The sequence below is a fragment of the Eleutherodactylus coqui genome, chromosome 10 (genome assembly GCF_035609145.1).
Source record: "Eleutherodactylus coqui strain aEleCoq1 chromosome 10, aEleCoq1.hap1, whole genome shotgun sequence".
NCBI lineage: Eukaryota > Metazoa > Chordata > Amphibia > Anura > Eleutherodactylidae > Eleutherodactylus > Eleutherodactylus coqui.
Genome location: NC_089846.1, coordinates 76636391 through 76649021, shown reverse-complemented (window position 1 = coordinate 76649021; position 12631 = coordinate 76636391). Strand labels below are relative to the sequence as shown.

Below are 12631 nucleotides of genomic sequence, written 5' to 3'. Positions count from 1 at the left end.
AGGGAGTTGTTACTACATCTGTTTCCACTTGTAAAGAACCCCAGTCTGACTGGGGCATGCAGTGTGGGCCGAAGCCCACCTGCATTAAGCACGACATTACTACCTCAGCTATGTTGGGCAATGCAATGGGATATTTTTATGTACCGCCGGTGGCTTCCTGGCACCCACCCATGCTGTGGGTCCACAGGGAGTTGTTACTACATCTGTCCACTTGTAAAGAACCCCAGTCTGACTGGGGCATGCAGTGTGGGCCAAAGCCCACCTGCATTAAGCACGACATTACTACCTCAGCTGTGTTGGGCAATGCAATGGGATATTTTTATGTACTACCGGTGGGTTCCAGGGAGCCACCCATGCTGTAGGTCCACAGGGAGTTGTTACTACATCTGTCCACTTGTAAAGAACCCCAGTCTGACTGGGGCATGCAGTGTGGGCCGAAGCCCACCTGCATTAAGCACGACATTACTACCTCAGCTGTGTTGGGCAATGCAATGGGATATTTTTATGTACTACCGGTGGGTTCCAGGGAGCTACCCATGCTGTAGGTCCACAGGGAGTTGTTACTACATCTGTCCACTTGTAAAGAACCCCAGTCAGACTGGGGCATGCAGTGTGGGCCGAAGCCCACCTGCATTAAGCACGACATTACTACGTCAGCTGTGTTGGGCAATGCAATGGGATATTTTTATGTACTACCGGTGGGTTCCAGGGAGCCACCCATGCTGTAGGTCCACAGGGAGTTGTTACTACATCTGTCCACTTGTAAAGAACCCCAGTCTGACTGGGGCATGCAGTGTGGGCCGAAGCCCACCTGCATTAAGCACGACATTACTACCTCATCTGTGTTGGGCAATGCAATGGGATATTTTTATGTACCGCCGGTGGCTTCCTGGCACCCACCCATGCTGTGGGTCCACAGGGAGTTGTTACTACATCTGTCCACTTGTAAAGAACCCCAGTCTGACTGGGGCATGCAGTGTGGGCCGAAGCCCACCTGCATTAAGCACGACATTACTACCTCAGCTGTGTTGGGCAATGCAATGGGATATTTTTATGTACTACCGGTGGGTTCCAGGGAGCCACCCATGCTGTAGGTCCACAGGGAGTTGTTACTACATCTGTCCACTTGTAAAGAACCCCAGTCTGACTGGGGCATGCAGTGTGGGCCGAAGCCCACCTGCATTAAGCACGACATTACTACCTCAGCTGTGTTGGGCAATGCAATGGGATATTTTTATGTACTACCGGTGGGTTCCAGGGAGCCACCCATGCTGTAGGTGCACACGGAGTTTAACCTACATCTGTCCACTTGTAAAGAACCCCAGTCAGACTGGCGCATGCAGTGTGGGCCGAAGCCCACCTGCATTAACCACAACATTACCTCAGCTGTGATGGGCACTGCAATGGGATACATTTATGTACAGCGGGTGGGTTCCAGGGAGCCACCCATGCTGTGGGTGCACACGGAATTCCCATTGCGGAGTTGTACATGCCTGTGACTATTTATAAAAAAACGCGGTCTGACTGCGGCATGCAGACACCTTGACAGAATGAATAGTGTGTGGCACATAGGTTCTCAATTGCTATGCCCACGTGTGCAGCTCCAGATGGAGGTGGCACAGGATTGGATTTCTCATTGCTTCTGTACAGCATTGTGGACTATCGGCCCGCCCCTTTTATGGGGGGGCCGCTGCCTAGCCATGCCAACCCTCTGCAGTGTGTGCCTGCTTTTCCTCTGGCAGACGCACTTATAAATAGACATGAGGGTGGCGTGGCATGAGGGCAGCTGAAGGCTGGGCAGGGACAATTTGGTGTACGCTGTGGACACTGTCGTGCGGGGGGGGGGGGGGGGTTGGGCAGCATCTAACCCAGGAGAAGTGGCAGCGGAGTGTCATGCAGGCAGTGATTGTGCTTTGTTGGAGGTAGTGTGGTGCTTAGCTAAGGTATGCCATGCTAATGAGGGCTTTTCAGAAGTAAAAGTTGTTGGGAGGGGGGGGGGGGCACTCTTGCCGCTATTGTGGCTTAATAGTGGGACCTGGGAACTTGAGATGCAGCCCAACATGTAGCCCCTCGCCTGCCCTATCCGTTGCTGTGTCGTTCCCATCACTTTCTTGAATTGCCCAGATTTTCACACATGAAAACCTTAGCGAGCATCGGCGAAATACAAAAATGCTCGAGTCGCCCATTGACTTCAATGGGGTTCGTTACTCGAAACGAACCCTCGAGCATCGCGATAATTTCGTCCCGAGTAACGAGCACCCGAGCATTTTGGTGCTCGCTCATCTTTAATAACCCCTTTGTCAACTTTTCACATGTACTAAATAGCCCATTTTCCCATAGGGAGGTTAAGGAGCCAGTTTGTTGAAATGATACCGGTAGATTTTCATGTATCTTTGCGTATTAGCTATTCCCTACTCCTGTCGCTGTGTGACCCCCCGAACATGTGGAATCGCTCAGCTGTCAGACTAATAATCAGGTACATATGGGGTGTGATATTTAATGGTTGGTGTATTCATGCTAGGAAATATGGCAGCCATAGTCTCCCTGTGGAAGCGCCTGGGGGAAATATGGTTGAAATATTGGGTATCCATCCAGAAGATCTGTGCATCTACTTAGCCAACCTCTCGGCGATATCACAAGGATGGCAGAGGTGTGGCTCAAAAAGACTTTAATTTAAAGGGGGTCATCTCTCCTCATTGTCAGAGCCAGGAGTCACAACTGCTACAGGACTGTCCATCCTTCTGCGTTCTTCTCACAGCGAGGACTATTTGAATCCACCTCATAGACTGATATTTTCTATTTTCTTTTATTCCTTTTTATTTTAATACTGTTTTGTGTGTATTGGCATCTTTCTTACCCTTTTTGTAAATATCTCCTTTTGCATATATTTTACCTAAGCACTGCTAACCCTTTTTAAGTTTTAAACTTTATTAGTCTGTCCTTGAAGCGTTAAGTAATTCATAACCCCAAAGTGTATTAATTGTATTTAAGCTGGATGGAGACCAAAGAGGCTCGTGTCTATGCAGTAAGCAGAAGCAAGGTGGCTGACTTACCTGTCACAAACGGTCAGTGGTGGCAGCAAAGTGTGTTGGGGAGTGCTAGGCCGTGTTGGGTGCGATTTGGGCTCCATATTGCATGAGTGCAGGAACCGGGCAGATAGAAATTAGTTGACTGGGTAACGTACATCACAGGTTGATGACGCTTGGCCCCCGTTAACCCCATATCCATGACAGCTTGTGATAATATTCCTGTAATATCTCTGTCTATTATTACTAGTTGATTCCTAGTATCTGATGGTAAAGGGGATTGTTTTGATATCCACTATTCACAGTGGTCTTGGGTGATTACGGGTTTATATATAAAAACCTCTAAACCATCTTAGGCCTTTTTAACATAAGCGCAAATGTTCATGGTGGTTTGGGATGGTAAAGGTGTTTTATCAGGGTGGTCTAAATGGCTGTTGCAGTTTGCAGCTACCAGTTTAGAATGGTGAACTGGCAGCTGGGGCTCGTATTCTGCCATTTCTCTTCAGCAGATGCCCTGCTCCAGCATCTGCTTGCTCACTGACAGACGTCTGGAGGGCACATATGCAGCCATGCTCTTAAAAGGTCGTTTACACCTTACAAATTCCTCCCCTACCAATCATGTGGTACTTTTGGCAATATTGGGCATTCTCCACCTGTGGTGGGTGCCTGTGTTAGTGCTCTTTTGGTCCTGCTTAAGGTGCTATTTCAAGTGTGTCCTGGTTCCTGATTTTGGGTGTTCCAGTCTACGTTCCCATCTCTGCTCCTGACCCTGGCTTGTAATACTGACCACGCTTCTGTCTGCTGCCTGCCCCCTGTTATGCTATTCTGAACCCAAACCTCCGGCTTGTTCTATGTTCTGAAGTTAAGCTGCCTGCCCCGACCCACATTGTCTAACTATGCTCCTATTCACACCTTCAGGTGCCCTTGTCTATAGTAGCGTCAGCTGCCACAATACTGAGACCACTTCTATAGTAGCGGTCTGGTAACAGCTCAGCAAAGCCCATATCCCAATTGGTGGGGTTAAAGGGTGAAGACCGGGGCACCTCAGGTTTCGTCTCTGGATTTGGCCCTAAGTCAAACCAGTGTGTGGCACAGCGGGTCTACGTCCACCGATCTGTTGACTCCTTCTTCCCATCTGTGAATCACTATATTGGTGGCCTTACAGATACAATAGCCATCGTCACTGGTAGTAAATTTGTACAGCACAGAAAACCATGTATGATTGGAAGTAGTAAGATGGTGCCGACTATCACATGAAATAGGACAAGCACCATGAATGGCAGTAGAAGGGATCTAGCTGTATACTTATATGGATATTGATGATTAATTTTACTGCATATTACCCAGATCCGGACACTCTCCTCTGCCTTCTTGGACAGTGCTTGGGTGACGCTCTCTTTCAGTTCCCGATGGTCTGCTGGTTTCTGCCAGTTAGAAGGTTGTGTGTTTTGTAATTTTGCACATGTGACAAGAGCGCTGCTGGTAGCCACCTGACAATCTTTACAAAGACAATGAGACACAAAGAAAAAGTAAAGAAACTTGGATTGACTGGTTATCTTGTCAATGTGCCTCTTGGTACCTGTGTTTGCAGGACCTAGAAGCTTGCTGCTACCAGCTTGGTCTTGGGAACGGTGTCGGGATGGGGCGTTCTCACTGATAATCTCCAAGACTCGGCCCTTTTCTTTACAAAACTCTAAGAGCTTCTGACGGTGAGAATAGAGAACCTGCAAGACCACAAGAAAATGGAGGCAGACCCAAGACGTGGCAAACAGAACTGTACAATGCAGAGCCTATGCCATGTTGTAAAGATGGTACTCGAAACATCTCTTTCCCTATGCAGAGTCTATTATGTAATCACCATGAATCAGTAAGTGACCATCTATTAACCCTTTTCAATCCACTGTCTGACATCTAAAGACATTATGATTTAAGGCTGTACAGCTCCGATGTTGGAAGACATCCGTCGGGGTTCTCTTACTGTATATTGCCAGCCTCTCTACTGTTGGAGCCTATACAAGGTGTCACCTCATGCAGTACTGGCTTTAGCCAGCAGATAGCGCCGTTGTATAATGGCAGAAAAATAGTAAGCCCCTTAGGAAAACCAGGATACAAATTGGATTGGAAAGAGTCAACCTGTTGAGGTCTACTTAGACGGGATGAGTGTCGGGCAAACGATGCCCGACACTTGTTACCGCACATACTGGCTGCAGTGCTGCTGGACGGGGGCTAGTATCGCTGGCTCACAGCGGGGTGACTGCAGGAAATTTCACTCCTCGCTCCCCCCCGCCCCTCTCCATTGACATAACACAGTGGCTTTTCGGTATGACAATCAAGTGTAGACCCTGAAAATCACTTTAAATAAGCAAATCCTACTGAGAGCCCATCCCATATATAGTGACCTGGAGCTGCCGTGAGATCTCCTGTAGCTGGTGCTCCGAATATTTTTTCAGGTCATGAAGTCCTTTCTTCTCTTCTTGCAAAAGATGATCAACTTTATCAGGATACTGAAAACAAGAAAGCGTTAGTAAGTGACAGGCTACAGGAAAATGGCGCCCCATCTGTGGAGCCAATATCTGTTTTATGCAGCATGTAGTTCAGATGAGACACATTTTGCACAGCATTGTACATCCCTGACATGGCATGGATATTAGAGATCATCGCACTCCTCTCCTGACATACTCTGTGCTGCAGTGAGGCTTGCTGCTTACACCAGCCTAATTCTCAATCTGCTTCTTCTTTTTCTTCATATCTGATTAGACTCTGTATACTACATTGCCAGGGCTATGTATGTTATAGATAAATACTACATGGCCAGAAGCACATGGACACCAGAACATCACCCATGTACTGTATGTACTTGTTCTAAACCTCTTTCCAAAACCATGGATATTGCATTGCTGATTCCCCCATTGTCTCTATAACAACTTCAACTCCATATTAGGACATGACGGTCACCAAATTGTTTGGTCGTAAGAGGGTTCTTTAGGTCAGGCACTGATGTCGGACCATAACACATGTCATCCATCTCATTATGACTTGGTTCAGTGGGTGGAGGTCAGGACTCTGTGCCATCATTCCTCCAACACGGACTCTGCAGACCATGTTTTTTATAGACTACTCTTAGGGTACTGATACTAAAACTGGTATAGGCCTTCAAACAATGACAGAGACCATTATTCCTCTTCCAGGAAGTGTTACATTTGTCTTTATGAAATTAAGCACTAAGCATTCCAGTCTCCTCCATTATACTTCAGGTGTAGAGGGAAGTGCTCTCTAGAGTCCAATGGCCATGTATATTATGCCACAAGATCAACACAAGACTTGAATGCAACTGCTCTGCCATGAACTGAACTCTACAACCCAATGTACTACTAATTACTCAATTTTAAGCAGATTTTTCCACTAAAGTAAAGCTGGCCATACATTTTAGATGTATACTGGCCAAACCTGTTAATTTTGGACAACCATCCAATGTGTACGGGGGGCCTCCTGACTGTCCTTTTGCCAGTAGATGTCAAGGGGGGATGAGGTTTAGGCAATAAGATATTAACATGCCCCATATACTTTTACTCTGTGGGACATAAGACTCCACCATAGGTGCCTGCCAGCAGATTTCTGCCCTCTCTACATTCATAACAACACATGCACGCTTAGCTGATGGACAGGCCTGTTGTATTTGGCCAGGTTAAGTGATGGCAAACTGCTAGGATATACCATCACTTACTGATCAATGTCCGTCCAACTGGCTGGAGACTTGCAATTCTTTAAATAAAAGGGCTGCTATGGCTCATTCACTGATACCCCTGCACACTGCACTAAGATGCCACTAACTGTGCAAGGAAACACAACATAGCCCTCATGGCTCTCCAGAAGCCTAGGAGTTCCGAAAGTCAGACGCAAATGACCATTATGTTATGGTCTATTGTACATTTGGAATACTGCTTTAACTATTAGTACTGGGCATACAAAAATGGCAAATTCACTCTTTAGGAGGGTCCACATATTTTCCTCCATGTAGTACGTATACACCTATACAAAAGACAGACCTATATTTGTTACAAATATCTGTACGCAATAATTATCCTAACAATTTAGGTATTGATGCCAAAAACAGATTACGTGTTTTATTGCCTTCTGTGGCAAGCAGGTGGCATCTAATATAATGGTAGTCTCTCACCCGCTCTCTCATGGGTCTTGTACTCCGCAGTTGAATCGTCTCATTATTTGTCAGGATGTCTCTTCTAGTATTTGCGTGAGATCTTTCTAGTATGCTCCTCTGTTTTTGGAGTCTGTGGATATGTTGGTTCGTCTCCCACAAGGCTTGTCTCAGAATGGACATTGAGGTTCGGGTTTCTCTGAGGTATCCGCAGGCATAGGTATTACAAATGTCGATAATTAGGTCTCGGTGAAAGGGCGGAGGTGTAGGTAGATATCCTCTCATAGTCTTCATTGAGGTGTTCTCTGCTCTCATCTTCTCCTGGGGATTTACAGTGGGTGGAAGACAAGAAAAGGAGCGTAACCTAAGATCCTGTGCCAGTCGGATGGTCTTGTATGAGGCATCTCGCCACGTGGCCGATCCCACAGAAGTTTCCGCCATGGGGTGTCAGAAGGTCTTCTATAGAAAAAAAAAGGTTAAAGGTGTCACAAAAGAGAATATGTTGTATAGAGCGCAGTATAAAATGTCAATATTAATTAAAAAATTATTAATTTGACAATAATCTCTCTCATAGGACTCCATAGTATTAGCGTATTCATCCTATATGGTAGGTATGCCTCTGCCTTATAGTGCACCTGCACTTTCAGGTAATGTTCCAGAATAATCTGTCAGGTGTGTAAATGAGGAATAACACTATATGTGGCCGTTATATGATTTGTATCCTCTATTTATCACCAGTTTTTCCCTCTGAAGGTTGTATCTTTTATTTTCAATTGTCTCTGAGCTGGTGGGTGTAGGCTGCTGCTTTGATGTCTCCATACAGTGCACACATGGAGAAAATTATAGATTCTGTTTCTGATTTCTCTGTAGCACTCACAGAGAAATAATATCATCATGCAGGATACTACTGATGTATAGTGTAGATATGATTTCAGTAGCTATAAGGCCCCCTGGACACGGGCGGATATTCCGCGGCGGGATTTCCTGCAGAATTTCCGCTCGTGCCCGCATGCATAAGATTGCATTAGATAACGCAATCCTAGGCAGACGGCTGTGATTTGTCCACGTGAAAACGCACGCAGAAAACAAATCGCAACCTGTTTTTTTTCTGTGCGGGTCTCACAGAGACCCGCACAGAAATATCAGTGGTGACAGGCCAGCTCCTCTCTGTGCATGCGCCAGCTGGCGAACAGCGCAGAGAGGAGACGCCGGGAGTGGGTAAGCCGCACGGCTGTGCAGTGGCACGGGTCCGCATCCCGCTGTGAGACCTGACCGTCTGCAGGCGGCCTAACACAATAAATCACTCACTATTACCTCCAGTAACCACAGCTGTATAACTCTCTGTTTCTCTCTCCCTCCTACTCCTACTTGACAACAGGCAGTGGACAGTAATTAGAATGCAGGGATACCCCTATTGGCCAGCACTGTAGAGTGATTTTTTAACACAAAAATATAATTTTAGGTAAATAAAATGATTTGCTAAACCATTCAGACAACTTAGGCCCCCTGTCCACGGGCATTGCAGTATCTGCCACGGGAGCCGCCGCCCGGGAGCAGGAGCCGGCAGACAAATCTCAGTAGGTCAGCCTATCTAACAGATAGGCTGACCGCGGAGAATCAAGGCAATTCGCAGCATGCTACTAATTGCTGGCAGTGAGCGCAGAACCGCAGTGATTCTCCGCTCGTGGACAGGGGGCCTGCGCTTTCCATGGCAATGCTATGGAAAGCTTCAGTGGGCGTGATTCATCTGCGTTTTACCGTCGGCTAATTCACGTCCGTGGACAGGGGGCCTTAGGAGTAAAACCCCATCAAAAGAAGACCCGTCCTCATTTTTGGTTCCCAACTGTTGGAGAACTACAATTCCCAGCAAGTTCAGCTTATAGAACACTTACGTTTGGAGGAACATTGACACCATTAAACATATGACAGTATGGTATTGATCTGCAGAGTTGTGAAAGCCGTCTAGACCCGAGCATTGCTCCTGTTTGATAGTTACATTCATGGAGCCAGACTGGGACTGTGCCAGGAAAACAATGAAACAGATATTGACACAATGTGATAAGAAGCCAGACACAAAGTAACTCAACTTGCACTGATGGAAGACCGCACTTATGAAGTCAAACTTAGGACACAAGAGCCTTAACACCTCGGACAGCCAAATGCGTTTAGATTCTTTGCCAAAATTGTACATCCAAAATAATGTCAATGTCATGGGTCGCTATGGAGAGTATGGCGGGGCATCGGTACATGTTCAGATGTAAATATAGTGATCCGTATCGCATCCTACACCGGGTTATTTGTCAGAGCTTGCATAACTGGAAGGCTAGAGATGGATATGAGATAGATAGATAGATAGATAGATAGATAGATAGATAGATAGATAGATAGATAGATATTAGTTAGCAGCGGCTGTATTTACTACAATTTATCATGAGCTTAAGGGCTCTTTCCCACGAGCAGATATACGGTGATGGGGTTTTTACGTTTTCACGGCCGCTCGCTCCATATAAGCACCTGAATGGGCGTTTTTCCGCGATCACGGACAGCATTTTCTCGTCCATTCACACGACCTTGAGCGTCATTTTTAGCGAAAAAATACACCTCACCCCGCAAAACCCTCGCTCTGCCAAAATCCTTGGGATGCTTTCCAGTGCCTATATAGAGGCACCTGCAAGCTTTTCACAGCATTGACGCTGCAAAAATGCCTTCCTCTCCTTTCTTTTCCCTGCTCCCATAGGAGTCTATAGGACCCGCCGGCATATATTGGGCAAAAGATAGTTCCAGAACTATCTTTTTGACCACCATATATACGCCAGATGTATTTTGGCCACTTATGTTCCATTTTTCACAGTGCTGACGTATTTACGTGCCATATAATTGCCCATGTGAATGAATGCATTGGGAATCAATGCTTTACATGGGTAGCGTATATACGCCCGGGCGTGAAAATGCGCTGTATATGCGCTCGTGTGAATGACCCCTTAATGTAACACAGCAATATAGTATGTAAGGCTGAAATACACATCCTTGTAATCAGTGGGGTCCCAGAAGTTGTACCGCACGAATTATGTACTCTATCCTGTGGTTAGGGGATAACTTTAAAGGAATTGGCCAGGACTTTTTCTATTGATGAGCTACCCATAGGATAGGTCATCAAAAAGATCAATGGGGGTCCGCTGTTTGTGATCCGAGCTGATCAGCTGATTCTTGGGACTGCTGTCAGTGCGGACGGTACAGGAAGCAAATAACCCTGTCAAAATTGCAGGGCTTGGCTTGGTACTACAAGCACAACTGCCATAGAATTCAGTGCAATACAGAAACGGGGCTGCTGCAATACAGACAGCACTATCTGCTTCCAGTGCAGTGCACACTGACAGCGGGCCCAGGAATCAGCTGATCGTCAGGGATCACGAGTGGCAGACCCCCACAGATCAGCTATTGATGACCTATCCCAAGGACAAACCATCAATAGAAAAAGTCCCAAAAGTCCCGGACAACTTCTTTAAATATTAGCACAACTCCTTCATTTTAGGTATACGACTTGTCTCTGGATATGAGAAGAAAGATGTATCAGATTATATGGACATTTGACCTATAATTCAGTAGATGAGTAAATACGAGGTTATCATTAGAAACTTATGATAGGGAGGTTTGGACTGATATGAGTTGGAATGAAGATTAAGAGCTAAAAAAGGATTAAGATTCTACAGGTATTAGGTAAATAGATGAGCGAGAAATATCAATACGCATAGATATTAGATATGATGAGTATGTATATAGTAATGGAGATAGTTAGCTGACGTCCTTCCCTCTGAGAAGAATGGACTCGGGGGGGGGGGGGGGGGGGGTAGAATCATCAACATCTATTCTTCTCATAGAGCTGTCTGCAGTATCACTATATGCTATATTACACATCTTCTTACCTAGTTGGGGAATGACTTGACACTCCTACCAGTCCTCCTTCTGTAGCTGGCTCTGACTCCTCCGGTCACATTAGTCTGTCTCTCTCCGTCTCTTCTGTGTGTGTCTCTCAGGATACAGTTACTATGTACAGAGTCTCGTATTCTCTCCCTGTTGAGATCCCTTCATGTCGCACAGTGTCACAGTGTAACAAAGCTGATCCTAATCCTGCCCCAACAGTTCCTTAGTGATCATTATACCATAGGGCATTGTAAGGGTGACTTATAAAAGGTTAGCAGCCTGCTCTGTACAAGCTGCAGTCCCATGTAACGGCCAGTAATAACTGCAGTAAATAGTGCAGACATGTTTAATGAGCTGGGAGTTGGTTTTGACCTTCGCTCAGAAGAAATCATGAATAATACCCAGCTGACTGAGAGTAATTACACCCGAAAATTTTTTTAAAATTTTCCTGCAGGATCTGCAGCACAAGGTTCCATTATGTGATCTGTCACATAGGACTGAAGCTGTCCTGTCGATAACTGCACACAAAATCAACTTTTTGGACACCACCATTCAGATTTCAAACAACTCAATACGGACATCCCTATACCGAAAACCCATTGATCGGCTCACATACCTCAGATGGGACAGCTTCTACCCTAAACACATCAAAAAGTCCATCGTCTACAGCCAGGTCATCAGACACAACCAGATCTGCTCCATCCCAACAAACAGAGAGGAACATCTATACCATCTTAAAAGGACATTTTTAAATCAGGGATGCTATCCCACCTCAACTGATGACCAAATCCCCAGAGCCACCAGGATTCCCAGAAATCAACTACTCCAATACACAGAGAAGGAAGGAAACACTTGTACTGTACATTGCCTGTAGGACAAGTGTCTGACTTGTGACAAAAATCTCTTGCCATAACCGGACATAGTATCCTCAGAGGGAGTCAAAATGATGGTGGCAGTAAGTACAGAATGAGAAAGACAATATCTAAAAACGTACCTGTTACGATATACTGCCCTTGATACGCCAGCCCGGGTTGCCCTGATCTCACCCGCAACCCCTGTCCCTGCCTATTTGCCTTCACTACTTGCTAACCCCAGGCGGGCAACTGGGCGGTGGTCCCTACTCTCGCTAGGGACCGAGAAGGGACGCTGGCATACCTGATGGAAAGGGCAGAATAACAACAGAAAAGGCAGATGTAAATAACCAACACGAAAATACAAAGCAGACCTGAGGCAAATGGAATAACCTGGCAGAAATAGCAAATAAGCTGACAAGCGCAGGAGACCGACAGAGGCAGGCTAGCTAGCTCACTGACAGAAACCAATAGCTGGCAGTGATTGCAAGTCACTGCCAGACTTATAAACAAAAGCCTCCGCCCAGGGGCAGAGAGAGGGAGAAGCCAACTCCCAGCAGACAATATAACAAGGAAGCAAGTGCACGGCAGTTGCACTCACCGGTGTGCGCGCATACGGTGCTGCGAGCCACCCGCGCCCCCGGCAGCCGGACCACAAGCCGGGGGGACGCGCCCTG

General features: G+C 46.3%; 1 protein-coding gene across 1 annotated transcript in view; it reads right to left on the bottom strand.

Annotated features, from left to right (window-relative positions):
• Positions 1-11461, bottom strand: part of TEKTL1 (tektin like 1) — a 30982-nt gene extending 19521 nt beyond the window's left edge. The window contains exons 1-5 of the mRNA XM_066581342.1: positions 11106-11461; positions 7204-7641; positions 5426-5530; positions 4606-4750; positions 4370-4524 (exon numbers count right to left, since the gene is read on the bottom strand). Coding sequence (XP_066437439.1) covers positions 4370-4524; positions 4606-4750; positions 5426-5530; positions 7204-7623 — 825 coding nt within the window. The 5' untranslated portion in view covers positions 7624-7641; positions 11106-11461. The remainder of the gene's footprint in view (positions 1-4369; positions 4525-4605; positions 4751-5425; positions 5531-7203; positions 7642-11105) is intronic.
• Between the last annotated feature and the right edge of the window lie 1170 nt (positions 11462-12631).